This window comes from Pezoporus wallicus, unplaced genomic scaffold (assembly GCF_028554395.1).
Source record: "Pezoporus wallicus isolate ANWC-B61680 ecotype Strahan unplaced genomic scaffold, APGP_CSIRO_Pwel_v1 contig_8512, whole genome shotgun sequence".
Classification (NCBI taxonomy): Eukaryota; Metazoa; Chordata; class Aves; order Psittaciformes; family Psittacidae; genus Pezoporus; species Pezoporus wallicus.
The window spans coordinates 1,370,236-1,395,723 of NW_026635168.1; the positions used below are offsets into that span (position 1 = coordinate 1,370,236).

At 50.4% G+C, this 25,488-nt stretch overlaps 1 protein-coding gene across 4 annotated transcripts; it reads left to right on the forward strand.

Annotated features, from left to right (window-relative positions):
• Nucleotides 1-1,134: 1,134 nt before the first annotated feature.
• Nucleotides 1,135-25,243, forward strand: ATOH8 (atonal bHLH transcription factor 8). Of its 4 annotated transcripts, XM_057410044.1 has the most exons (4): nucleotides 1,135-1,152; nucleotides 1,447-2,063; nucleotides 15,741-15,932; nucleotides 17,130-17,469. In XM_057410044.1, the coding sequence occupies exons 2-4, from the start codon at nucleotides 1,617-1,619 to the stop codon at nucleotides 17,190-17,192; spliced, it is 702 nt and encodes a 233-aa protein (XP_057266027.1). In that variant the 5' UTR covers nucleotides 1,135-1,152; nucleotides 1,447-1,616; the 3' UTR covers nucleotides 17,193-17,469. The 4 variants fall into 4 exon arrangements, with proteins under 4 accessions (XP_057266027.1, XP_057266018.1, XP_057266043.1 ...); XM_057410035.1 differs by lacking the exon at nucleotides 1,135-1,152 and having other exon boundaries at nucleotides 1,380-2,063; XM_057410060.1 differs by lacking the exons at nucleotides 1,135-1,152; nucleotides 17,130-17,469 and adding an exon at nucleotides 24,276-25,243 and having other exon boundaries at nucleotides 1,384-2,063.
• The last annotated feature ends 245 nt before the right edge of the window (nucleotides 25,244-25,488 follow it).

The window sequence follows — 25,488 nt, forward strand, 5'->3', positions numbered from 1 at the left end:
GAGGGCCTAGTGCCACTGCCGCTCATTGGGACACTTGGGAGAAACCAGGATAACCAAAAACCCCTTTGTTGGCTCTCACCCTTGCGAGTTAGAGGAACTTGGAGACAAAAGATGGAGAAAAGGGCCATTAGGGCATGCTCTGTCACTAGTAGCAATAATTCAGAGGCTCTAGCTGAGGATATCAGAGCAGTTTGTCAGCACCACCACAGGCAGGGGGTGATGCTGACCTGGGACCCATCATCTTCTCTAGTACTATCTCCGGTACCTCTAGTTTCTCCACCTTGTTGTGTCTGCTTTGGGGCAGCCTGGCCACAGTAGCACAAAGCAGAGGACATCAGCCATCAGGCAGAGCTTGTCTTGCTTCATGGACCTCACCTTGGTCACTAGAAGCTCCCTCTGCCCACCCCATGTAGCGCTGGTGGCTGCCAGGGTGACATGCCATGGGAGAAGCAGGTTAGGAACCAACATCCCTTTCTCTTCAGTGAACTCAAGCATCTCAGGGCTTACACCCCATTGATTTTCAGTATGACTTCGTGTCTAAGGGGTTTAGGTGACTTAAGAACAGAAGCCTCAATAACAGAGATACTGTTAAAACTGACAGATCTCCTGAGGTCCCTTCTGTCCTGAGTTTTCCTACAACCCTGTGAAATGCAGTTTATCCCTAGACGTGCCACAGCTCTGACTGTGACCAGAGGCAAGTCCCTGCATCTCTCCATCCCTCCCTCCCTCCTGCTCTGCTGAGACCCCTGGCCCTGCCACACTGGGACAGCATGTTGGAGCAAGAGGAGTTAAGGGGGTTTTGGGATGCAGGCAAAAAGCAGCCCAGGGCTGGTAGGAACTACCCACACATCCGGGCTCCCTTGTTATCCCTTTGGAAAACAGGGCAGCCCTTTTGCTGCAGAACACTTCTTCCAAGCAGATCCAAAGTCGCTGGCAGAGCAGCAGCCGAAGGCGAAGCAGCAGCGGGAGGGATATCTGGGAGATGTTGGAGCTGCCCCGGCTCCCTACCTATCCCGCCGGCTGCCCTCGCTGCTCCCAGGGACATTTAGGAAGGCAACGTGAAGTCAGGCACCCCCCGCCTCGCAGATGAGGATCTTGACTGGGGGGGGGGGGGGAACAAGCGATAGGAGGGGAGAAACGGGATGAAGACGGGTTGGAAACCAAAGCAAATCACGGATTTCCCTGGGGAGGCAAAGCGAAGGGGGGGGGAGGTGGGAGGGAAGCGCACACGGTGGGTCGCGGCGAGTCTCCGGGGGGCAGGATTTCTCTTCCATCGCATGGAAAAGCGAGATTAAAGAAGAAAGTGGGAGTGGGGTGGGAGGGGAGGGAAGGGAAGGGGGGGTGCGGGGGGGATGAACAAAGGAGATTGGCAGCACAGCTGTTTTGGGAAGAGAGAAAAAAAAAAAAAAAAAAAAAAAGAAGCCCAGCCTTCCTGTTTCTTTAAAGCCGCTCATCGGCGCGGCGGGCCGGCTGCCGGCGCTGGGAGGCAGGCTGCGGGGAGCCGCGGACGCACGGACACACGGACGGAGCCCGCTGCGGCGCAGATGGGCAGCGGCGAGGCGGCAGCAACAGCAGCAGCGGAGCGGCCGAGCGGGCGGCGCTGAGCGCTCCGCGCCATGCGGAGCACGCCGCTGACCGAAGGCGAGCCCTGGCCGCGCCTGTGCCCCGCCGAGCTGGGGGGGCTGCGGCGGCTGCGGCGCAAGCACGGCTGCAAAAGTTTCCGCGTGGAGCTCAAAGTGCTCAGCGGGAGGAGGACGGGGCTCCGCGCCCCGCACCACAACCACAGCCACCCCGCGCCGCCCCCCGCCGCACCGCCGCCCGCCTGGCAGCCGCGCAGCGCCGCGATCGCCGCCAGCGCCTTCCCCGCCGCCCCGCCGCCGCCGCCGCCGCAGCAGCCGCCGCCGCCGCCGCCCGCCGCCTCCCCGCGCCCGCGGCCGGGCGAGGCGTCCGGAGTCTCTCCGGAGATCAAAGCCCTGCAGCAGACGCGGCGGTTGTTGGCCAACGCCCGGGAGAGGACCCGCGTCCACACCATCAGCGCCGCCTTCGAGGCGCTGCGCAAGCAGGTACCTGCCGCCCGCACCCCCGCGGGACGGGCGCGTAAAGGGTGCGCGGATGGCGATGGGCATCGCTGGGCAAATAGCAACCCCCCCCCCCATCGCCTTCCGCCCCGCGTTCCCTGTCGGCGGCTGCTCTGCGCTGAGGTCAGGGTGGGTTAAAGGCAGGAGTCCGGAGTGGACGCCTGACAGAAGGGGAAGTCGGTTCAAAATGCCTGGAAGTACCAGCCCTGCAAGTATGCTAACACTCAAGATAAATAAATAAGGGCTTTTAATTTGCTTGCAGTTAGGAACTTTCGGACTTCCCCCCATCATCCCGGAGAGAGAGCTGCATGGAGGGGTGGGAAATGAAAACAGAACAGAGAAAGCCCTCCGAGTGAAAACAGCGGGTGCAGAGAGGCACTTGGCCACGCTGCGAGCTGGGTGATGCTCTGGTACCAAGAGCACGTGTACTTGCAGCTCTGCTGCTGGGGTGGGCTCGCTCAAAGGGATCACCTGGAATTTGGGCAGTAGCAAACTTCTGTTGACTTCTGTGTCAGGGTCTTTGAGGTTCCTGCGGCCACCTCTGAAACTTTCTGTGTGTCCTCTGTCTGCCCGGGATAGCAGAGTTCAGTTGTGGTCCCAGTTAGTTTCCCAAGGTTTTTATAGTAGTGTGTGCTTGAAGTATGTGTGGTGCTGGGCTTCCTTGTTGAGAGGTCTTGAAAATGCTTGTGGTCTCCTGTGAAGGGTAATAGATGTGTTCTCACTGGCAGGGTGAACCTCCTGAAAGGTAAATGAAGGTTCTGGACAAAATCCCTCCCTCACCTTCCTACCTTTATGGAAGGTGAGGTTTGATCTGGAGAAGCCACAAGGTTCTTGTATCTTTTCCAGAAGAATAAATCAGTGCCCTGGCCACTGTCATCAGCCCTGTGCTTTCTTCTGTGTGTAGGCATCCTGTAACAGCTCACTGACAAAGATGTGCTGTCACACTATGCAAGCCCAGCTGTCCCAGCTTTTCTGCCTTTCCAGGATGCTGCTGGGACTATCCCAGGTGTGTAGACAGGAGGAGGTGCACAGGGCTTGGAGGCTGTGAGCTGCAAATGGATCTAATGGTGAGTGATGCTGGGCATCACCTCTCCCAGGATGGTCCCTCCAGCCCAGTGGGAGCAGCACGGGGCTCACACACTCAGACTTTTGGCTACCATCTTTCAGACATTACTTATCCAACCCATTCCCTAGGGGACTTTAAGACTCAATCCTGATTCCTGCTTAGAGGAGCTCTGCTTGTTCCCATCTCCTGCATGATGCCCCTCTCAGTGACTGCTGTGTGTTGGGTAGCTGCACCCCAAGAGTTAATCCTTCCCTGTCATCTGCTGCAAACAGACTTCCATCCCCAACCTCAGCTAAGACTAGGACTGTATGTCAGAAGGGAATTGCCAACGAGCATCTAAATCAGAGCATTTTAAATCACCGCACGGTGGTGGGATCTGACAGCTTCTGTTATAATCACGGTAATCCAGCCCATGCTGGATGCTGTCCCTCCAGTGCTGAGAGGCTGTCCCTTGTAGATGCAAACTCCAGACTTGATATATCTTGTTTCTTTAAGCTGCTTCCATATCTTGGTTGTTTGGCGACTGTGTAACACGCTTGGAAGTGTCAGCCTAATTCTCCATGGACAGACATCTACACCACCAAAACCGCAAGGGGAAGTAGCACTGATTTCCCAAATCACTGGCAATCCTGTTCCAGGCTGAGCCTCAAGCAGAAGTCAGGCAAGCAACAAATTAAAGCAGCACTCTTTTGGGAAATGGGCAACTCTTGAAAAGCCTCAGATTCCTGGCCTTGGCCCTGCCTTCATAAATCATTTCAGCCTTGGACTCAGCTGGGAGCACAAAGAGCCTGGAGAACAAGTTGCTGTCCTCTCTTCCCATGAAAGCCGTTCTCCAGGGTCAGCACAGGAGCATACAGGCAGAGCTGTATTCACGCTGCAGAGAGAAAGGAATCATTCTCTGGGAAACGCTTGCTGCGAGGTCTTCCTAGCAATTTGCTGAGGGGTGGGCTGGCTGTCCCCACCATCATTGGATGACATTTGCATTCATTTCTTGTTGGGCTGCCAGCGGCGTGCTTGGTGCTGTACGTGACATCAGGTGACAGTCAGCTTCATGGAACATACGCACGGCGCTGGCTTGTCACTCAAATCATTCACACCGGTGCTGGCGGAAAGGGTCTGTGAGGAGCGGTTTGGATCGGATCAGATGAGAGGACGTTGCATTCGGTCATGTCCAGCGAGAAGCAGGGGCGTGGAGAGGTGTGTTTGAGGAAGGAAATGCAATAGGGAGGCTTTCTTTTGCTTTGGGTAAGCATTAGCTTTCCACATCCCTGAGCAGGGGGCATGCCTCCCCATGCGGGAGGCAACCCCCGTGTGGCAACAGCCACAGACCTCGGTTTACTTGTTCCTCAGTTAGTCCTCCGTCCCCTCCTTGTCATCATGTATCAGGCCCTTAAGCAGCTGGGAGGTTTTTCCTGAGGCACTGAAACTGATACCTCCCTGCAGACAGGGGGGAGAGGAGCACGGGAGAGCGCAGTGCTTGCACACAGCCGGCTCCAGCCCCTTTGGGAAGGGGTTGGGTGCTGGATGTGGAGCCCCACTCAACCACCGGTACCCAGCACCCATGCAGTATCATCCCCTTCCCCACCCTGTTTGGATGCGTGGGACTGGAGATGCCCATCCTTGCTGGTATGCATGGGATAAAACCCTAGTGCTTGTAGGAAGGGAGCCCATCCATGCCTGGTGAGGAGGAGGAGAAGGGGAAGCCATGCAGGGCACCCTCCCCATCTTGGCAGCCCACCCCAGGGTGAGTGACTGGCACGCAGCGTGTGGGGCAGATGGGCTGACAGCGGCATCCCTGCGCTGCACAGCTGTGTACATATGGCACACATGTTTCGGCTTGTGTCGTCTAGCAATCCAGATGGCAGGAAGGGGTGTTGTTTTCCTTTTTCTTCCCCAGTTCTTGATGGAGGAAGAGCCAACCACAGTTGTTTCATACCAGAGAGACTAATCCAGCCGTGTCCCTGAGCGCTAAGCTGTCCCCGGCTCGCCTCCAAGGCCAGGGCCACCTCAGAGGTGGGAGATAGACGGGAAGCTGGCTGCTGTTGGGAGAGATGTGTCATTGCTGTAGTGCTTGCCCTTTGGTGTTATGGCCACTTGGAATGAGGGTTTCTCTCTGTATTGAGCTGCTGCCTTCACCATAGGTCTGTAACACTGAAGTGGGACTCAAGGGTAGATGCTCCTGAGATACAGCTCCTTCCTCTTAATCTTGGCACTTGTAAGTGCCGTCTGCAAGAGGTTTCCCCTGCTCAATCCAGAGCATCATTTGTCCCTGTGATCCTTCCACTGGGGCTAATAGAGTCGTTCCCCATGGGAAACACTCACCGGCTTTTTGACATGGTGGAGATACTTCTGCTATACTCTGCTGTCCCTCTGCTGCTGCCTTTCTAGGTGTCCCTCCTGGGTGCTGCTCTGGTCCCCATAACTGGGCAGCTCCTACCTGGAGCACTGGTCTGCCCTCGGATGCTCTGGTAAGTGCTGGTCAGTGAGTTCTTGCTGTCCAGCTGAACTGTCCCAGCTGCGCCTGGACCTCCCATAAGTGACATGGTGCGTTGTCATTTTTCTCTTCCTCTCTCTGCCATTGTGGGTGGTCAATGAACCCAAACATCTCTGATGAGGAGATGCAGCAATGAGTTCACAAGAGCCCAAGGGTCATCTCCTCCTCCATCTGAAGTGCCTTTGTGGATGTTCCAGTTCATGAAGTGGTGCAACTGTTCAGAGGAAACAAGATGCGATGCCACCACTGCACATCTGCAAAGCAACTGCTACCCAGACTGGGTCATGGTTGCCAGCAACACTGGCTCCGTTCTTTGTTTGCAAATTCCTTTTGGCAACAAGGGTTGCTTACTCCAATACATCCCAAGTGTGAAACAGAGCCATCTGCACAGTTATTACAGCATTGACTTAGCCACCAGTTTGCTCCTGGAGGCCTTGGCCAGGAGGAGATAGTGCTCTTCTCCGTTAGGCTGCAGTGGGCACCCAAGCAAGCCAGCTCCCACCAACCCATAGCACTCACAGGGGTTGTGATTGAGCTCCTCAGCTGTGCTGACAGACCCTAAGGTGGCAGCAAACGCTCCCTCGGTGGACAGAGACAACCACAGCAGCCTTCCTCATCTGGAGCCTGCCTACTCTTGCACATCTGGTTTCTCTATGGAGCACTGCTGTCCAGCTCCTCCTCAAGACAGCAAAGCATGAAGCCACAGCGAGCTCGAGTCTGCGCCGGGAGCAAATGTGTCCACAGACATTTATTTTCCCTTGAAGTATATTGACTTTCCTCTAAATCTTTTCACCACTGCATTACCAGGGCTCTCTCAGCCTTAGCAGCTGACAGCCTCGCTCTCTGCACTCATGTGGGTTCAGGGGATATTTTAGGGTTTTATAGGGCTTTTTAGCTGCTGGAGTAGAGGTTTTTTCCCCCACACCAGCATCTTTTCACTCTTTGCTGCTGGCATGCACGTGGCTGCTGTGGCTTGGTGTTAAATCAGTGCAAAGAAGACCCAGCTCACTCCCATTAGGAGCATGGTGGGACATCAAGAGCAGCAGCCTCAAGGCCATGGGAGAAGGTTGTATTGCTGTGGGGTGGCATTAGGGCAAGCTGTCTGCAGGGGTTCGAAGGGACAAGCCTGTCAGGGCCTGTGGCTTGAGCAGTCCCTTAGCCACAAGCCAGTGGAGGCTGTGACTATTCTGGGAATGCCACATTACGTGCTTGTCCTCTTTGCGTGTCATCCCAAAGGTGGCTGTGGTTTGTCACCTCTGCAGACGGGACACTGTATGTGACCAGTGTCCTTACTGCGTGGTGGGAAGACTGAGAGCTTTTCTCCATCACCTGCTGACATCTCCCAGCCCTCTTCCCAGTGATTCATCCCCCAATGATCCCACCAGCAGGAAGCCCTATGATGCCTTCAAACACAGCTCCTTCAGACCAACCTCCCAGTGAGCTCCTTGGGGGTGACAGCAGGAAGGTTTGACTCTGCTCCACGGTGGCAGTTGGGGAGATGCTGCTGGGCTTCAGGAGAGTTGGAGCATCCTCCACGTGTTGCTTACAATGCGTGGTGCCACCGCTGTACGTCGTCATCAAACAGCACAGTGTTAACTGGAGCATCTCGGTGGTTTCAGCTAGCCCAGAGTGATGCTTAGGATTATTTAGAGCCTGGTTGGGGAAGAACTGAGTGGCACTGTGGTTTAACAGCTAAAGAAGATGACAAAATACTGGCCCGAGGCAACACGAGGGGAGAGAAAATAAGGGAGAAACCAGACAAAAGGACAAAAATCCTGAAAACAATGCCTGTGTGTCATCAAGAATGGGGTTTGTTTGCTCCCCTGGCCACTGCCTAACTGATTTTATCCTCTGCTACAAATCCCGCTCCTGTCAGGAGGTATTTGCTGTGCCTGCTGCAGCCACCCCGAGTTAACCTCTGTGTTTTCTTACGGCTCCTGCTGAAATCAGAGGAAAGAGCCTGCTTTTCTCCGTCGGGCTTTGAATCAAGCCTCCGCTCCCTGCCTTAATCCGCTCTCAAATTCCTCTCCGGGCTGTGGTGGGGAGGTGGGACACTTTATGGTAGCTCGCAGCAGATTCCCTCAGGCTCTTTGTTTCCCTTCCTGCACCTCCTTGGGTCCATGCCATGTGTCTTCACAAAGTGATATATCCCACCCCGGTCCCAGTTTGCACTGTCCCTTGTGCCAAGCAGGGATGCGGGGATGCAAGCAGAGCCATGTCTGTGCTGCAGGAGAGTTGAGTTCCTTGAGCTGGGCTTGGGGCAGCTCCTGAGTCTAAGCAGTGATAGAAAGGGAGCGGAAACCCCTGTGGTGTCCAGCAGTGGCTGGTGACTAAAGAACACCAAGACAAAACTGGTGTAATGCCACTAGCTACAGTGGAGCTTGTTGTCCTATTCCCCAGGTGAATTGGACCCATCGGACCTCAGATATGGTGACCACTACTAAAGTGTCACTCAAAGTGTTTCCCCACTATAGTGCTTGAGGGTAGCCCCTTCTAGAGGAGATGCCCTGGGGTTTCTCCTGTGATACTGCAGTAGCCCTTTGTGTAGTGATTTATTCTGGGAGGTGGTTCAAAGAGCCTGCAATAAGAGCTTTGCTGCAGCCCAGCAACGTGGTATTTTTCATGCATGATACTGAGAGTGTGTGTTGCATGCCCCGAGGATCTGCAGGAGGCTTTGACGGTGCAAAACGTCCGGGGATAGTGCAGGAGGACTGTCCAAAATGGAGCAGAGCCAGTGCTGGGGCAGCATTAACCAGACTGCCATTTGGAAGAGATCCCTGGGGTGAACTCACCCAGCACCACACCTAGGTTTTGTTTGGAGGAAGCCAATTCATTCGCTCCAAGGAGTGAACTCATGTTTTTGCAATGTGAGCGATGGGGGAGCCAGGAGCAGGGAGGGAACCGGGAGCTAGGTTATTTGACAGCCTGGACCCACCCAAGAGGCAAAGGCGCCTGGGTCGGGACTAGTTCTCCTGCCTGAGCGATGCTGCTTTTGTTCCTGTTGGCATTTGGAAGCTAGGTTTGGTCCCTGGCTGGATGCTCTGCTGCCTGTGGCGGGGCAGGGATGAGGCTTGCTTTGAAGCTGCTGTGATTGCTTGGCTAGAGCAAGGCTGCCCCTTCCCACCGCTGCAGCCTGGTGGCAGAGAAACAAAAGCCCCACATGCCCCTGGTATGAAATAGCTGCTATCGCTGGCAGGAATAGAGGAGCAATTGACACAGTGATGGTTGAGGGAGGTGATTGTGCCCCTCAACTCTGTTCTGGTGAGACCCCACCTGGAGTACTGCATCCAGCTCTGGAGACGTCAGCATGGGAAAGACATGGAGCTGTTGGAGAGGGTCCAGAGGAGTGAGGGCCACACAAGTGATCAGAGGGATGGAGCACCTCTATGAGGAAAGGCTGAGAGAGCTGGGCTTGTTCAGCCTGGAGAAGAGAAGGCTTCAGGGAGACCTCATTGCAGACTTTCAGTACTTATAGGGGCTTATAAGAAAGATGGGGAGGGACTTTTTAGTAGGGCTTGTTGTGATAGGACAAGGAGTAATGGTTTAAACTAAAAGAAGGTAGATTTAGACTAGATATAAGGAAGAAATTCTTTACTATGAGGGTGGTGAGGCACTGGCACAAGTTGCCCAGAGAGGTGGTAGATGCCTCATCCCTAGCAGTGTTCAAGGCCAGGTTGAACAGGGCTCTGAGCATCTAGCTGAAGATGAAGACCATCCACAAAGCAGGATCTGGCCTTGCTGGGCTCAAACCCGTGTTGTGCTGCCCCAGAGGTCCAGTTTGGTGTAGTGAGCACCAGTGGCATGGAGGAGCCATCGGTGGAAGCTGACTGCTGCTGTGCCATGGGCAGGAGGAAGGGTGTTTAGGGACCAGGGCCATTCAGCAGCTTCTGGGAGTAGTATTGCAGGCAGCTAAGCTGCAAGTTGCTTGGTGGCTCATTGTGGTTCTTCTGGGTCCTAAGTTCAGTCACGCCATGGATGCCATGATGCCATTACTGCAATCACCATATCCACTCACTGGTAACCAACTGTACTGAAGGGGTCTGGCAGGACTGGGAAAGGACATCCCAGTAACGCTTGCAGGCTTTCCCATCAAACAAAAGTGTGTAAATCATCATATCCCATCCTTGATGTTAGGAAGACTCGGGGTGTGTAGCTGTAAGGAGCAAGGTAGGGAAGCCAAGTCCCTTGCTGGTGAATCTGAACACACCAACTAGCCCATCAACCAGTGGGTCCCCCAAGAGGTAGGAACTTCTCCATCCAGAACTGGGTGGAAAGAAAACGGCTGGATCCAAACCCTTTCCAAACACGCTCCACAATGTTAACACAGACAATGATCTTCTGGACAAGGCCTTCAGGCTGATAGAATCACAGACTGGTTTGAGTTGGAAGGGACCCTTAAAGCTCATCCAGTTCCAACCCCACACTATGGGCAGGGACATCTTTCACTAGACTAGGTTGCTCTAAGCCCCATCTAGCCCTTATCACGTCCAGTGATGGGGCATCCACAACTTCCCCTTCTCCACACAGTAGTTCATACACCAGCCATGGAGATACCTTAGGTGGTGAGAGGAAGGTTTCCCCTGTGCACAGGAAACACCAGCAGCCCTGTTGCCTTTCCCCTGCGGTGCCTTAACCCCAGGAAACATCTGACTCACTCTGGAGTGGAAGGAGAGATGTATGAGAGCCAGAACTATTAAGCACTGGACATTTGTATGAACCTTCTGGAAACATTTTTGGCAGGAGGCACAGCACAGACAATGAGACAGTGCAGTTCTATGGTGTTCAGATGCAGGGAAGAGGCAGCCAGATGCTCTCCTGAGAGGGGAGGCTGATGTGTTTTAACTCCCAGCATAAAAATAAACCAGATGGATTAGCAGACAGGTAAATTCAGCAGCTTAAATACGGCATGTTGGGAAGGAGCTAACTCTCAGGAGGGCTTAGCTTATGCTGTGTCGCAAACACAGGCGTTTCTCTGTCTTGGAGCCACCCCGTCTTCCCTGCTTTACCCAGGAGGGCCTATTCTGCCCTATGTGACCTTCATGTGGAAGGGATCTGTGCAAGTCTGTGCTGCAAAGTCCTGTTTCCAGCAACAGAGAGGTCTGGACCCCCAGCACCCAACACTCTTCTTTGTTCCAACATACTCATGCAGAGTGGACGTAGAAATTGTGTCTTACTGATAAAGACAGAGCTACCCAGCCAACAGCTCAGTGGTGCGAATTGGCTTAATGCTTCTAAAGTCCGTGGTATGCCCCTGGTTGTTCCCCATGGACCTGTCATGGTGAACATACCCTGCATCCTTGCATGGCCAGGGTGGTTATTTTACCCTCTCAGCCATCTTTTTCTCTAGTTGTTCCCCAGCCTTATCCCACTGTCTTCTTTCCTGTGTCCTGGTGTGAATAAACCCCAAGACCATGTCACTAGTGGATAACAGTGACCCTCGAGAGGGCTGGCTGTGGGCTGAGCGCTGCTCCAGTCAAATGTGCAGCAGTCTTCCCATGAACTTCAAGGGATCATCTTCAGTCTTCCAAGCGTGCTGCCTCTAAATCACAAATGGCAAGGATAGAAAAGACCTGCTAGGTCACATCCCGTTCTGCCTTCCTACCAAAGAAGGACTCTTCTGCACAGGAATATGTCTCAAGAGCATTCATCTCCAGCCCCTGCCAGCCTGGGGATCACTGATAAGACGGGTGAGACTCTGCAGAGCCCTTCTCAGACACAACCAACAGACATCCTTTGGCTGAAGCCCTAGCTGCTGCTGCTCCCAGCCCACTATTATACTGATCTCCCAACGCTGAGGATGGTGCCCGTATGCTTTGCTTTCTAGCAGACAGCTGCATTCCTTCGGATCAGTGTGAAATTTCAGTTGCAGTTCCTTCCTAATTCCTTTTAATCACTGCAAATATTGCAGGATAGATGGTGAGCTGCGCTGCCGCTCGGCAGAAAACAGTGGGGTCAGATAAGGGATTGTCATTAACTGCATGGGAACTTGAGCTCTCCCCTGCTTCCCTTGGGCTCTGAATGGATCTGCTCAGCTCCTGTCTTCACAGCTCTCCCACCAAAGCACTGGTGTCTGTTCATTTCAGGTGTGATGAGCAAGAAGGTGGTGGAAGGAAAGGGCTTGGTACTCACCAGGAGTGCGATGGATGCCTGCTCACATTACCTCGTGATGAAAATCTGTGTACCATGGAAGCTGGGAGGGTTACACCTGCGTGGCCACACCAGCATCAGGCATTTTTCCTATTTCTGAGATGCTTGCTTTGGTTTGGGTTGGATGTTGAAGACTCTTGGCATCCAGGTGTGTCATCGATACCCTTCACTCCAGCTTGTGCAAATCTATATCCTCTTCCCTATTGGCTTTATAGTAAAGAAGGGATAAAATCAAAGTTCACTTTCTTACACCACCCCCTGCTTGGGGAAGCTTTGGATCTGGATCTGAACTAAGTGGCTCATTCCTCTCTCAATTTCCCATGTTTAATTCAAAAGGAAACATTAAAATGGCAGGAGCTGAGCCAAGACAGGGAGGGTTCAGATGAAATAGTTATTCTAACACTGTAACCATGGCAAAACTCTTATCTCCTGATGTCGGTGCCCCGCACCCATCACGATGCTATCTGAGCTGCTCAAGGTGAACCTCTTCCCATGGATGCATGGGGCAGCTCCAGTTTGGACTTTGCTGGAGCATGTTGGAAGAGTGTTGTGTATTCCCAGGCAAGGGCTTTGTCAGCTGTGTTAGCACTGAGATCTTTCTCACAATTAGTAGCGAGCGTCCCACAGAACAGTTTGTGTTTTATTTTGTTCCTTCTTCTTGGTTTTGGGTTGTTTTGGGGTGGTTTTTTTTTTAAAACACACACAAAAAAAGAGCAAAACAGATGAGGAAAAAAAGACTTTTGCCTTCTTGTGTTGTAACTGGACAGCGTCTGTGCATCAGCATCAAGGATTTCGTGGTCTATTTTCCTTCCACTCGATTTAACTTCCTTCTTGCTCTAATTCTGAAATTATTCCCACATTTCACTGAATTCTTCCATTTCAGTTTCCATCTTGCTTTGTTCTTTTCACGCTGCTGTTTGATCTGGGATCTCCACTGTTACACTGGGAGTTTCTGCGGCCTGGAGCTCTTGCTTTCAAAATAACTCTGAGTTTGTTGCATCTGGGGGCCAGGTATTACGGTCTGAGGGCAAGCACAGTTGGTGCGTGCATCGTGCTGCGGAAGAAGTGAAGATGAGGATTTAGAGAGAGATTTTGTCTGTCAAAAAGGGGCCCTTTGTGCCCTTTTCCAGCATGTCCATGGAAATGGACTCCAGCCATTTCCAGCCACCCCACTGATTCACTATAGAGAGATGGGGACAGCACTCAGCTTTGCCTTTTCCTTGACTGCCAGCTTTGGAAAGAGGGTCTTACAGGGTGTATCTTGAATCCCATGGGACACATAGTGATGTTTCCAGCAGGAGGGACATGGAAGTGGCTCTGTTCCTTTTGGGTTGGTGTTACCAGCAGAGTTTTTGCTTTGTGCAGCTGCCACCTGAGGAAAATGCAGCAGTGACACTGGGTATTCCCAGGGAATAAATAGATTCCCTGCTCACTGCAGGGAGGGGTTGGACTAGGTGACCTCCAAAGGTCCCTTCCAAACTATTCTATGATTCATTGCCTCATCAGGGGTATCAGTAGCACATTGTATGTATAAAACAAAAGACCCTTTGAGGCTTTTTGGCTTGCTTCTGGAAAGGTTGGATACTGGTGGGCACCTCGGCTGTAGCATACAAGCCAATTGGCCCATAGTGTCGTGTTAAAATCCCTGTGAATAAGGATGATCCAACCAATTGTAGTTGGTTTGGATTTCCATAAGTATTATGGCAGAGCTCCTCCCTAGGAGTGCTTGAAGAAACTGAGCATCTTGGACAGGAGTGTGGGTTAGTGATTGGTGGACAGGCAAGGGATGGAGGGGAAGGGGAAAAGGGCTTGTTCCCACAGGGAGAGAACTCATGAGTAGACAAACTGAGGTCTTACTCTGATCTTAGTGCTGCTTCAAGCAGGGAGTTGGGTTGGAGATCTCTGAAGTCCCACTGCCTGAAACGGTGTGAGCTGTGCTGCTGAGTGTGTTTGCAAATGACCTGGAAAGGTGGGTGAGCAGTGCAATGGGAAGTTTGCTGGCAATACTCCACCAAAAGGTGCTGCTATTTGCTAAAGGTAGCAGAGATAAGAATTGTAGAGGGACTTTATGGCTGTGAGTGACTAGGTAATAATAATATGGCAGATTAAATAAATACAATGTAGATAAAGTGATGCATATGGGGAAAAAAACAGATTCCACATATGCAGTGACAGACCCCGAGCTGACCAGTATCTCAGAGAAGAGAGACATCAGGGTTTCTATAGATGGTTCAACAGAAGTCTCATGTCAATGCCTGGCGGTGGTCACAAATCAGGTCAGGAGTTATGAATAAAGGACTATTAAACAAAAAAGAGAACATAGCATCTATTAGATAGATGCATCCACAGAGCACCCACGACATGAATACCATGCATTGTTCTGATCCTCTCAGCTCCAAAAGGACTAGCAAAAGTTCAGGGAAGAGCAGCAAAGGCCATCAGAGATATGGGATGTCTTCCACACACCCATCTGCTACGGTGGTTTGATCTTTTTCTCCTGGAAAAGACGCTGAAGGGATGGTGGAGGACAAAAAATGTGTGTTACAATAGAGGTGAATGAGTCTATTGTCCTCTATTCAGGTGCAGGATCTGGGGGGCTTCAGGTGAAGACTGTAGGAACCAAGTTCAACATGAGCAAACTTTGCAAAAGAATGTTGTGGGTGCTCAAAATTGGCAGGGGTTCAGCTTATCAGACTAAATTCATGGGCAAAAAGCATCTATCATGGGTTGTGGGATACGGGGAAGGCACATCTAGCTGAGGTTAGCTGAAGCCAGGCGGAATACCTGAGGAGCGTATTGGAGAAAAGAGAAGCTGAGGCATGGGCATGGCAAGAAGCATTAAAAACTCTCCAACCCTATTGACACCCTCGAGGGATGAGGAGGATGGAGACTGGTACGGAGGCAGATGGTAGAGGGACACTGCGGTATTCCGGTGATTGATGCAGTATGAAAACTTAGGATTGACGGGCGGTCAGACAACACGAGTGGCTAGGATGGATTTCAGATAAATGCCCGGCTCCAGTTTCCCGTAGGCGATAGGCCCCTGTGCGTTAAAGGCTGAATGACCTTTAGCAATTTTGCAAACTAGCAAGCAGGGCCCCGGGCCTATTGAACTCAGAGGAAGATCCCTCTTTAAGCTGGACACGTTGAAGTTGTGTGTGCAAAATTGAGCCTATACGTAGGGCTTTGGTGCGTCACGATGGGAAAGCAGTCAAACCCTGTACAGCAGGAAATGTATGCTGCTCAGTTATTTAGGCACACACTGTTTAGTTGGAATTGTCTGAATGCTTCACATTACACTAGGAACCTTCAAGGGTAAAGAAATAAATTGCATCAGATATGGCCAGAGCCCTGAACCAGACTCTGATCGGGGAGGTGAAGTACCATGATGGGGTGTTTCGGCAGGTAGGAATTACAGCCACCAGATCCTGCTCCTACAACAGCATTGTGGTTTTGCATGGGCTGGAAGTCATGATTGCTGCTGTTTGAGCACAAAAACACCAGGTTGTGATATATTTGCTCATACCCCCCCTTAGTGCCTTATTCTGCAAGACCTGCAATGGCATTGGAGCTACTTGCAGGGAGTAAGTTACTCAAGATGAATAACTGGATGGCATGGGGATTGCAGATTCCTGAGACAAACAGGGCCTCTGAGAAGCAGCCTGAGCAGCAGGCAGACATCCCAGGCCGTATCCTGCCATCACATTTTAAGCAGAACTGCCCTGCTGAAATCAAGAGGCTTCGTGCTGCTTTCATCCCCATGGAGAGCAGTGGGGGAGTTCTTCTTAAAAACCTGTTGGGACCATATGGCCTTTTATCGCTGGAGTTCCTATTTATGTTAAAAACTGCTAAGAAAATAACCTACAGTTGTTTTGCCATGCTTCAAGCAAGATATTTTGTTTATCTGTCCTAATTTTTAATTTATTCTTCTTTTTTTCCCTGTTACCCTTTCTAGGTTCCCTGCTATTCTTATGGTCAAAAGTTGTCCAAACTGGCCATCTTGAGAATAGCCTGTAACTATATCCTTTCCCTGGCCAGACTAGCAGACCTGGATTACAGTGCTGACCACAGTAACATGAGCTTCTCTGAATGCGTGGAGCAGTGCACTAGGACCTTACAAGCAGAAGGAAGATCTAAAAAAAGGAAGGTATGTTACAGCCTCCCCCAACGCCCCCCAAATAACAGGAAAAGTTACAAAAGCGGGGAAAAAAAAGGAGGAATCCAAAGGGGGTTCCTTCCTTTCCCAATCTCTTGGATATTTCCTGGGTTTTTTCATCCCTTGCCTTTCCCTCTTGCTTTTTCTCCTCCATCTGTCTGATCTTGTAATAACTGCATTCCTCTCTAATCAAAAGCTTTTCTCTCCTCCCTGTCCTCTGCGCCGGGCTCTTCCTCTCGTTAGTGGCCCATCGTGTGTTTAAACATGAGCGTGATCCTATTAGAGTCATCTTGGGGCTGTTACTTGTTAAACCAAACCAACCTTGAGCTGCCTTTTGGAGCCCATAAAAACACGGTCGCCTCCTGTGTTTTCTGTTTTGTTTAATCTAACACTTATCTCCGAGAAAAATCGCCCCGACGACAACAAAAAAGTAGCTAATGGAGACGTTGTATGTATAAACACATTAGTAAGATGTATGACCTGAAGGACATGTGGGTATCTTGAGGAAACAACGTTAAATCTAATTATGCCCCACATTCCTTTAGGTTACTTAACACTGAACCAATTAGGTGAAATCATCGTCAAGCGGCAGGAGGAGGAAGCGGAGCGCTCTGCCAGTTTTCCTCTCGGAGAGTGACATGGGTGAATTAAAGGAGTGATTGATGTCTTTGTTCAGGCTTTTATGACAAAAAGAGTTTTGTAAACTTGAATTGAACTTCCCCCTGCATTCTGGGCTTGCTTGTCAGGCGGGATAATAAATCAGCAGGATTTTAATGGATGAATGGGCAGCTGAGCCGGGGAGCAGGCTCCTTCCCCAGTGTCATTAAGATCTGCCTCCAATTCGGGCAGGTTTCCTCACTTTTTGTCCTCTTTAGCCCAACAAATCATCCTACAACAATTTAGTTTATAAATAAGCACAATAGCACACTCTCTGGCGCTTCCTCTCACTGTCATGGCCTGTATTTATGACCCTGGGGCAGCAGTGCCAGGCAGAGATGCAACACTGCTTGACCACAGACAACATCACTAGGTGAAACTGGGAAGTGCATGTGGAGCTCCTGGGCATGGCCCAGAATTTGGGGTTCATTGTGGGGTTCATAGTGCCACAAGCAGTGGTGTCCTAGGGACGCTGATGTGATGCCACTAACCCTAGGGCAAGGTGAGAGTTGGGTCTTGGGTCCCCCCCAGGCCAAGATAGAAGAGGACAAGCATCCTTCCTGGGGCTTCAGCAGATTGCTAGTAGAGTCTTGAGTCATCTCCCCAAGTCAAGACAGAAGAGAAGAAGAGGGTGAGCATTCCTTTGGGGGCTTCAGTAGATTTCTGAGTGGGTCTTCAGGCTTTGAGTGCCCAGTGGGCTGAGACTCATTATCCTGGCTTATGTAAACCAAAGAAAGCTTGAAGACAAAACGCAGAGCCAGATTTCAAACGGCTCCAAATCTCGGAGAGTTCACATCTGAGGGTTAGGGCTGGATCAATCCTTAATGAAAAAAAAATTAAATTAAGAATTAAAAGCCTTCCATTTATGGCATTTGTTCTCTAAAGTTTGCTCTGGAGCATATGCATGGACAAAAGCCCCAAACCCATTCGAGCAATGAAACTCTAATAGGCACATCCTGCCTCCCAATGGGCCACCACTGGCACACAGATACAGCATCACTAGGACAAAATCTGCCTTATCTCCATGTTCTTGAAGGACACCCACCTTAACCCTTCCCCAGAGGCCCTATCCGAAAATGAAAGCTGGGCTTTGTACCTGAGGCAGGGTCTCAGTCCCTGCTCTGCCTTGTTTTTCTTTCTGGAATGTGTCTTGCAAATGTACTTCTGCTGCTTGGGAAAATCCAAGTTTAGGGCATTCTGTGGATTCCCCTGGCTGATAGGTGTGATTTTATCTCCAGCTGTATTTGCTCAGGTGATTGCAAGAGCACACTCAGCTGGTGAGGAACCCAAACACGGTACGTACCAAACCCAGTAGTAATTCCCAGTAGGCGGGAGTGGGGATGCAAAGCCTGTGCTGGGAGAACTCATCTTGGTATCTCCCTTTCTCCTTGAGCCAAGCAACTCAATGGCATCATGAGCACAAGGGAGGGAAGTCACAGATCCACGATGGCTGTGCAGGGAAGATCCAGGCTCTGGATGTCAGGTGATGAAGGGATGTCTCTCTTGGGGGGTCTCACACGGGCAGCTGAATGAGGATGCAATGCCTTGGCCCCAAATCACCGTGCCCTCATTCATTTGGAAATAGTCACGTTTTTACTAAGCAGTGTGTGTTTTTAATCAGTTCTCCCAAACCACTGCTCACTGAGCAGTTTCTCCGAGTTACCGACCTTGGGGTGGTTGTTGTGTTTGTGGTGGTGTTGTTTCAGGGGTTTCCTTTTTTAATCTCTCTTAAAAAGTATCACAGCAAGCCCGAGCATAAACCTCTGCTCCTTGAGCTCTACCGCTGGGTCCACAGCACCCTTATCTCCTGTCATCTCCATTTTATTGTGTCTCTGCCTTTATCACTCACTCTCTCAGCTCCCTGATTGCAATGTGCTGTGGCACTGTGAGCTTTTCACACTAAAAAGTAGCTGGTTGGAGTTTGTTTTGGCAGGCAGGGGCTCCAGATGTTGCCTTTGCTGGATCGTGCGTCTCCTTTTGCTTTGTTTTTGAGGGCGGATTATCTGTTGTCCTTAACGTTAGGTTGTTGTTCAGACTTTGCTGTTGCAATATGAAGCATAAAGGGGTGGTTTTTCCCCCTCTTTCCACTCCATTTTATTAAATAGAAAAGTTGGCTTTAGCCTTTCAAACTTGACCAGGGGGAGAATAAGCCCTCCCTTCCAGCCCTAACTATAGTTATACGGTGATTTTAGTTGTTGCAACTGAGACTTGACCGAGGGTGTTTGGTGATGGGAGATCTCATTTATAAGCAGCAAAGGGGGTAATTGAAGGGCTTCAAATGCCTTTTCCTTTCAAAACCAAAAGCTGCATGGGGGGTGGTGAATTCTGATGATAGTCTTCATTTTTTAAGGATTCCTTTGGCTTGATTATACAAGTGATCTGAACTACACTTTGCCCTTCACCATGCTTGCAGGAGTCGTGCCACATTGGAGATGTGGGTTGTGGCACCCTCAGCAGAGCCCTGAACCCTGCTGGGGCCACACTGATGTCCTGGGAAGAGGGGGGGACCTGCCTTTGGCTCTAGGCAGGAGTATCCTCCAGCAGCACAGAGGACGCACAAGGGGAAGGATGTGGCTCAGAAAGGGGCATTCAAGTTTCTTCATCCCTGGTGTACCCCGTTTCTGCATGGGACATGATCCTGAGTGGCAGGAGGTTGCCTGAAAGCCTCGCACAGATTTTGTGGGGGTTTGGGTCCAGCCTGCTCTTTGCACACTCTTTTATAGCCTATTCCCAGCAGACCCAGACTCTGGTGCCCTGCAGGAAGGCAGCGCGATGGCTTGGGGTAGGATCAGGGTGCGTGGCCGGGTGCTCTCCCTAGACACCAGTATTTTTGTGGGTGCACAGCTGTGTGCCGCAGCCCCCCACATCCCACGGGATCCAGGCAGCACAACCACAGCCCTTCACAGAGCGGGATCCGACTGCTAATACCCTTATAAAACACCCCCAGCACTGAACAGACCCCCCCCCCCAGGTGCTAAAAAGCCCACCCCAGTCTCCCATGGCAAGGTTCAGTTTATTTGCCTTCCCCTCTCCCCTGTTTGCCTTTGCTTAGCCCCCGTGCTAGGCAGCAACATCGCCGTGGCCATGGGAGCTAAGCCGGAGCAGGGAGCGACGGGTGAGGGATTTTTTCCTCCTCATCCTCCCCCCGTCCAGGCTCTTCTGGCAGTCGCAGACTCCAGATGTTCGGAGCGCGAGCTGGGAAGTCCTGCTGGCGCCACTTGGGGCAGAGGGCAGGGGAAAGGCACGCGAGCTGGAACCCGGAGTACTCAGTCACTGCAGGACTTGGCGCATTCCCCAGCTCGCTGCTGGCACATTCCCCAGCTCTCTCCTGGCCATCTGTTCCAAAAAAACACTTTCAGAACCTCATCATCACTCAGGATACAACACTGCGAGCAGCTGTTAGCGAGGCAGAAGGGAAAAAAAATAACACACACACACACTGCAAAGAAAAAAAAAACCCCAAACCATGCTAAAGGTCTCTTTGTGAGAGAGGAAACTGGGTTATGAATAACAGGCGAGCAGTTGGAGCTCAATAAAAGTCTTCGGCTGGAATTTAGTTTCTTGGGTTGGTGCCTGTGTGTGTGGATGCGCACAGACGCAAGGAATTAAACATTAAAAATGCTCTTTATATATACATATGTATTCCCTGATAATTAAATGATAGAGGAGCGTATATGGAATGAAAAGCCATTCTGTTGGTTGCGCTAAAAGGGCTCGCGCTATGTATGTAATTATTGCATTATATAAAACAGTTATTGTGGTGTTCTGCCATGCCTTGATGCTGACTCGTTGCCACTTTGCTAAAAGCAGAGCTCCCGCTGTAGGTAACACTTATTCCCGTTGGAAAATTCAAAGGAGGGCTTTCTGGAGGCATATTTACTTGCAGGAGTGACCAGGTTTTATGTTATAGATGAGAAATGGAAGTGGCAGGCTTGATTTGTATGGCACTGAAACCGTTCGCCTGGAGCATATTTTTTCACTAACAGGGTATCATGGCTCGTGATTTATTTAGACAGAGCCCAGAGATAAAGCCACAGCTCCCACCCCCTGGCTTGAGCAGATGATCCTGGCTGCCGGGGCTTGCTCTTATTGATCATCTGATATTGATTATTAGAACATATTTGGAGCCAGCACAGTAAAAAGTCTTGATGATCTGCACGGCGTTTCTTTCCCGTCCTGTGTGGGGAGAGGGGGGTCTGGTAATGAGGTTCGAGCTCCCTTTCCCTGCAGTTCGACTTAGCAGAGGTTCCTCTTTAAAAATAGCTTCATTTCCCTGCTAGGACTTGCAGGCGCGAGCGGGCAGCCAGCCAGTCTGCTTCCCCACGGCCGCCAGCTCCATGGGCCCCGGGGAGGAGCTGGACCACAGGAGAGCAGCGTCCCGCTTTGGAGCCGTCCATCTGCCTGCAGGACAGTGGGATGGCAGCATCCCTACTGGGGGGGCCTGATCCGCCTGGCCATGGGTTATCCCTGCCCTGTGCTGCCTGAAGGATTCCACGCCCGGGGAACAGACCTGCTTAAAAATAAGATGGTGGGGCAATAGTGAGGTTGTGTAAGAGCTGTAGCGGATTCCTGTGCTTATTCTTTGTGTTTTATATGTCCCTGCAATCTGAAACAACAATTGCAAATGGGACATGAGTGTGAGGCTAAGGGCTCATGATAGAGCCCTTTCCAACCCTAACTGTTCTGTGATTCTGTGTTCATCCAATGCTGGGCAGGGAGGCAGCATCAGCTACATGCTTCCCTGAGGGCACTGCACACCCTGTGTTGGCCCATTTGGGGATTGAGCATCGGTACCCCAAAGAGAAGGGCTGAAAGCTTTTCCTTGCAAAAGGGGTGTGATGTGGGACCCCACTGTTGCGTGACAGCACCCCAAAACCCTCTTTGATTTAAAAGGGGTGTTGGAGCAGCCACATTGCAGCATGCAAAGGCTGGGGCATGGAACAGGGTCCCATCGTAGGCTCCGCTCCCTTTGTAGCGAGGGTATTACCAAGAATAGGGTAAGATCCACCCCACAGATATCAGGTAACTACAGCAAAAGGAAAATGTGAGTAGAAGAGACAGGAGAAGCCCTGGAACAAAGGCTGACTCAATTCCAGAAGTGCTTTGATTTATAGAGGTTGAAATGCTCCGGGATGCTGCAAACTCACCAAGGTCATTGGGCCAGTTGTCAAATTCAAGAGCCATGGGACTTCTGATATTATTAGTTTAAAGCAGACCCTGGTTAATAAATCTGTCTTCAACACTCCTGGCTGGAGTGGAAAAGGGTGGAGGGGGAAAGAAAGGAGCCTGTTTCCACCTAACATAACCCATGGCCGGCACTGGGCAGAGCCCTGGGACCCATTGAACATGGCAGCAAGGTCTGCTGAGCTCCATCTCGTGTTGCAGAGGGATTTCTCCATTCCCTTTCCATTTCATCTGCCTGGAAGGTTGCCCTTACCCGCCCTTGGCTGGTTTGTACAGATTCGCTCTTGCGCCTCCATGGATGATCTTCCCCAATTGCAAAGACTTCAGAGCAGAGACCTGCCACTGAGGCTCCTCTTCCTAAATGCATCCTGCTTCCCAAAATGCTTTTTATCAGCATTGAGCACCTTGAGCTAAAGGGTAGGGTCTCACTGAATGAATGCAGGAGGTGTTAACTGCAGTTCAGGTCCTATTTGTTCAGCACTTTAAAGAGCACCAGAGGCACAAGAGAGGGGACCAGGCGCCTTGTGATTCCGATGGCTTTGGCTTAGGGCATAAGGCTGCTATTGCTGGGTAGTTCATTCCTGCCGTGGAAAAGGTTTTTCTTGCTAGGACTGCTGTTCCAGATGGGAACAGGGAGGATTTGTCTCTCTACTGTCTTTTAATATTAATGAGAGTGGTCATTTCTTCCCTCCTTTTTCTTCTTTTACATTTCTTTCCATGTGGGATAAATTAAAGCACTGACTTTTTCTATTACAGCTTATTAATATATATTATTTATTGTTGGAAAATGATTTCAGGGGTCTCCAAACAGAAACAGAAACATTTGCGATACACAAGGCTGTTTGTTGTTCTCCTATCTAAACCTCATTTATTCAAAATCCCAAATCCCAATTAAAGCTGTGAATTAGGGCAATAGTTCATATGTTCTCCTGCTTCACACAGCACTAAGTAGTGTCTTACAGTCAGCAGAGGTGCCTCCTTATTGATAATAATTGCAATAATGAGCTCTGTTTTCAGGTTTGGTGTGTGCCAGATGTGAAGAGTTCATTATTGCTTACGCAGGAGAGGAACCAATTTGCACTGGGACTTTGTTATTGCTGGGATGTGCTGGGATGCAGCCAGCCCATGGCTCCATCCTGTCCTTCAGCAGACTTGAATGGCCAAAACCTCCTCCATGTATCCAGATGTGTTGACCCCAACTCCAGGATCCAGGGTCCAGCAGAGACCTGCATTTCTTGCATGGAGGTTGACCTAGGCCCTTTTGGAGCTCTTATTGAGTGAAATCCTGATGGTCCTGGGGAAATCCTGTGCTTCCCAGGTCTGTACTGTGCAGGAAGGGATGGCAAGGTGGATTTTGGGCCTCTCTGCCCCTTAGCTTGGCACGGATGATCAGCTGTGGTGGTTGATCTCCCTAATGATAGTAATCAAATAAATAAAACCATAAAATAGGCATCAGTCAGTAATATTTTATACCTTAATGTTACTGTATCTAATAATAGAAAAGAAGAGGCAGTACAGAAACAAAACAGATTCAGGAAAACGTGTTTTTCAGGCCAAGCTTTAAGGAGTTTGACCTTTCTGAGGTTGTCAGAAGGATGGCTGGTCTATCCAGGGAATTGATGACTGTGTCCAAAGGACCTTCAGAGGTTGTAGTGCACCCTGAAGGGCTCTTAAATCCACTGGCAAAAAGCGAGAAACAGTGGTTGGACTCCACAAATGGGATCTCGTTTCCAAGTTTCTAATTCTAACTTACTTAAAGAAGGATTTAGGAGCCCACGTGATGAAGGCAGTTTGGACAACAGAGATGTGATCTCATGAAAGAGCAGGCCCTGAGGAACTACACTAACGACTGTTTGTGGGATATTCACAGAGCTTATTTTAATGTTAAAAGGGACTTAGATGAGGTTTTTCCCTGCCTGGAGCTTCTGTGCTTTGGAGTTGTGTGTTTTCCAATGGATGTGGCCATAATACTCTCTAGCCAAATCCTGTTATCCCAGTACATCTGCCACAGCCATGACTTGCAGTGGGATCACAGACACAAGGAGCAGGTTGCAGTCCTTTAGGCTGAGAAGCCATACATGCGGGATAGTGAATGGGATAACTAAAATACAGACATAAACCCCATCTCCTGCACAAATCCCCTTTGCTTTCTAAAATCGGCTTCTGAAGCTGAAAATAGACCCCAAAAATCTGCAGGTCTTGTCAAAAGCAGGTATTTGCCATCATTTCTAATTGTGGCAGGAGCTGCAGCCCACACCTTGTATTTCCACCCTAAGCCTTCCTCACCCTTCTCTTTGCTAGTCCTTCTGCTCTCTGTGGGCTCTGGCCACTGTTGCGGCACCTACAGGGGGTTACTCTGCAAGCCCAACTCTTAAAGGTCTTCATACCCATGGCCAATGGTCCCCAAGGACACCCCAATGGTGATCGTTGGTGCAAGGAGCCACCAGGACACCATGTGTTCACTGTTCTGATGGTGCATCTTTCTCTTTCCAGGAGTAATAACAAGGAGGGGAGGATCCAGAAGAGCTTCCCAGCCAGAGTTACATCTGTTCTTGGCAAAGGTTGCACGATCCAGATGAAGACTGCAAGCAGCATTTTTGCTGAAACCCCTTTTCGAGCTGACAGTTGGCCAAGGAACTTTCTTAATCTCTGGAACAGAAAGGAAAAAAGGAAAAGAAGGAAACAAAAACCAAACAAGGACAGGGATGCTTCTTATTGTTGTTAAGCCAGCCACCTTTTAGTACGTGCAATTTATTTAGCACTTTTCCCTTTGCTTAACTGGGAAATGTTACCCTCTCAGCTCATGTGTACAGTAATTTGTTGTTGTTGTTGTTGCTGTTGTGCCAAAGATTTGATGGAGCTTCTACACTGTGTCTTATTTTTGCCTTAACGTTAAATCTTTGAGCCAAAGAAAAGTCAGAGGTGCCATTGAGGTGGCAGCGAGCAGGCCGGTGACACATCTGGGTTTAGGAATCCTTCTGTCAGTCACCTCTGATGTCTCCTGCCCGCAGCCCTGGAGCCAGAATTTGGTGCAGGCAAGAGCTGGGACAACACCAAGTCATGCTTCGGCGTTTCAGGTTCGCTTCTTTCTTTGGGCTAGTTCTGCCTGTTGGGCAATGTCCTGATGTTCCTGCCTGTGCAACACATCCACAGGGTAGAAATAACTGACACGAAGTGAGAGCTGAAACAGGAGATGCGAATTTCACTCTTTTTTAATAAATAAATAACAATAAATAAGCAGCAGTTAAGTGCCATGTCAAGCAAAAAGAAAGGAAATCAAAAGGAAGTTCATCAGGCAGGATGGAATGCAGCAAAACAATTCAGCGGGCGTTTCAGGTTTGTGAAGTTGTTCTTCTGTGGGGTTTTTCAAGTGGCCAGAAACCCATGTAATGCAAAAGCATTTGAATCCTATACTGTACCTTTCACTTCAAATTGAAGTAAAAAGAAAAGATTGAGAAACATTTGCTTGGAGTAAGCAGACTTTATAGGTAATGCAGTTCGTATGCAAGACATCTGCTAATGATGGGGGGACAGAGCTCCGTGTGCACATACATACAGGTTACCAAACCAAGGGGGTGTGTTTTGTTTCCCACTCAAGGGGAAAGGTTATTTGTGAGGCCAGGTTCCCATCCTGGCGACATCAGCGTCAATCAGGTTCCTGGGTGTCTGACTTACTCCAGTGTGGATCTGGCCGGGCATCGCCAGG

Excerpts from the sequence above, each read along its gene's own strand:
- ATOH8 (XM_057410044.1), top strand. The coding sequence starts at position 1,617 with ATGCGGAGCACGCCGCTGACCGAAGGCGAGCCCTGGCCGCGCCTGTGC. Across the intron at positions 2,064-15,740 it reads TCGAGGCGCTGCGCAAGCAG|GTTCCCTGCTATTCTTATGG; the intron begins GTACCTGCCGCC and ends TACCCTTTCTAG. Across the intron at positions 15,933-17,129 it reads GAAGATCTAAAAAAAGGAAG|GCCAAGATAGAAGAGGACAA; the intron begins GTATGTTACAGC and ends GGTCCCCCCCAG.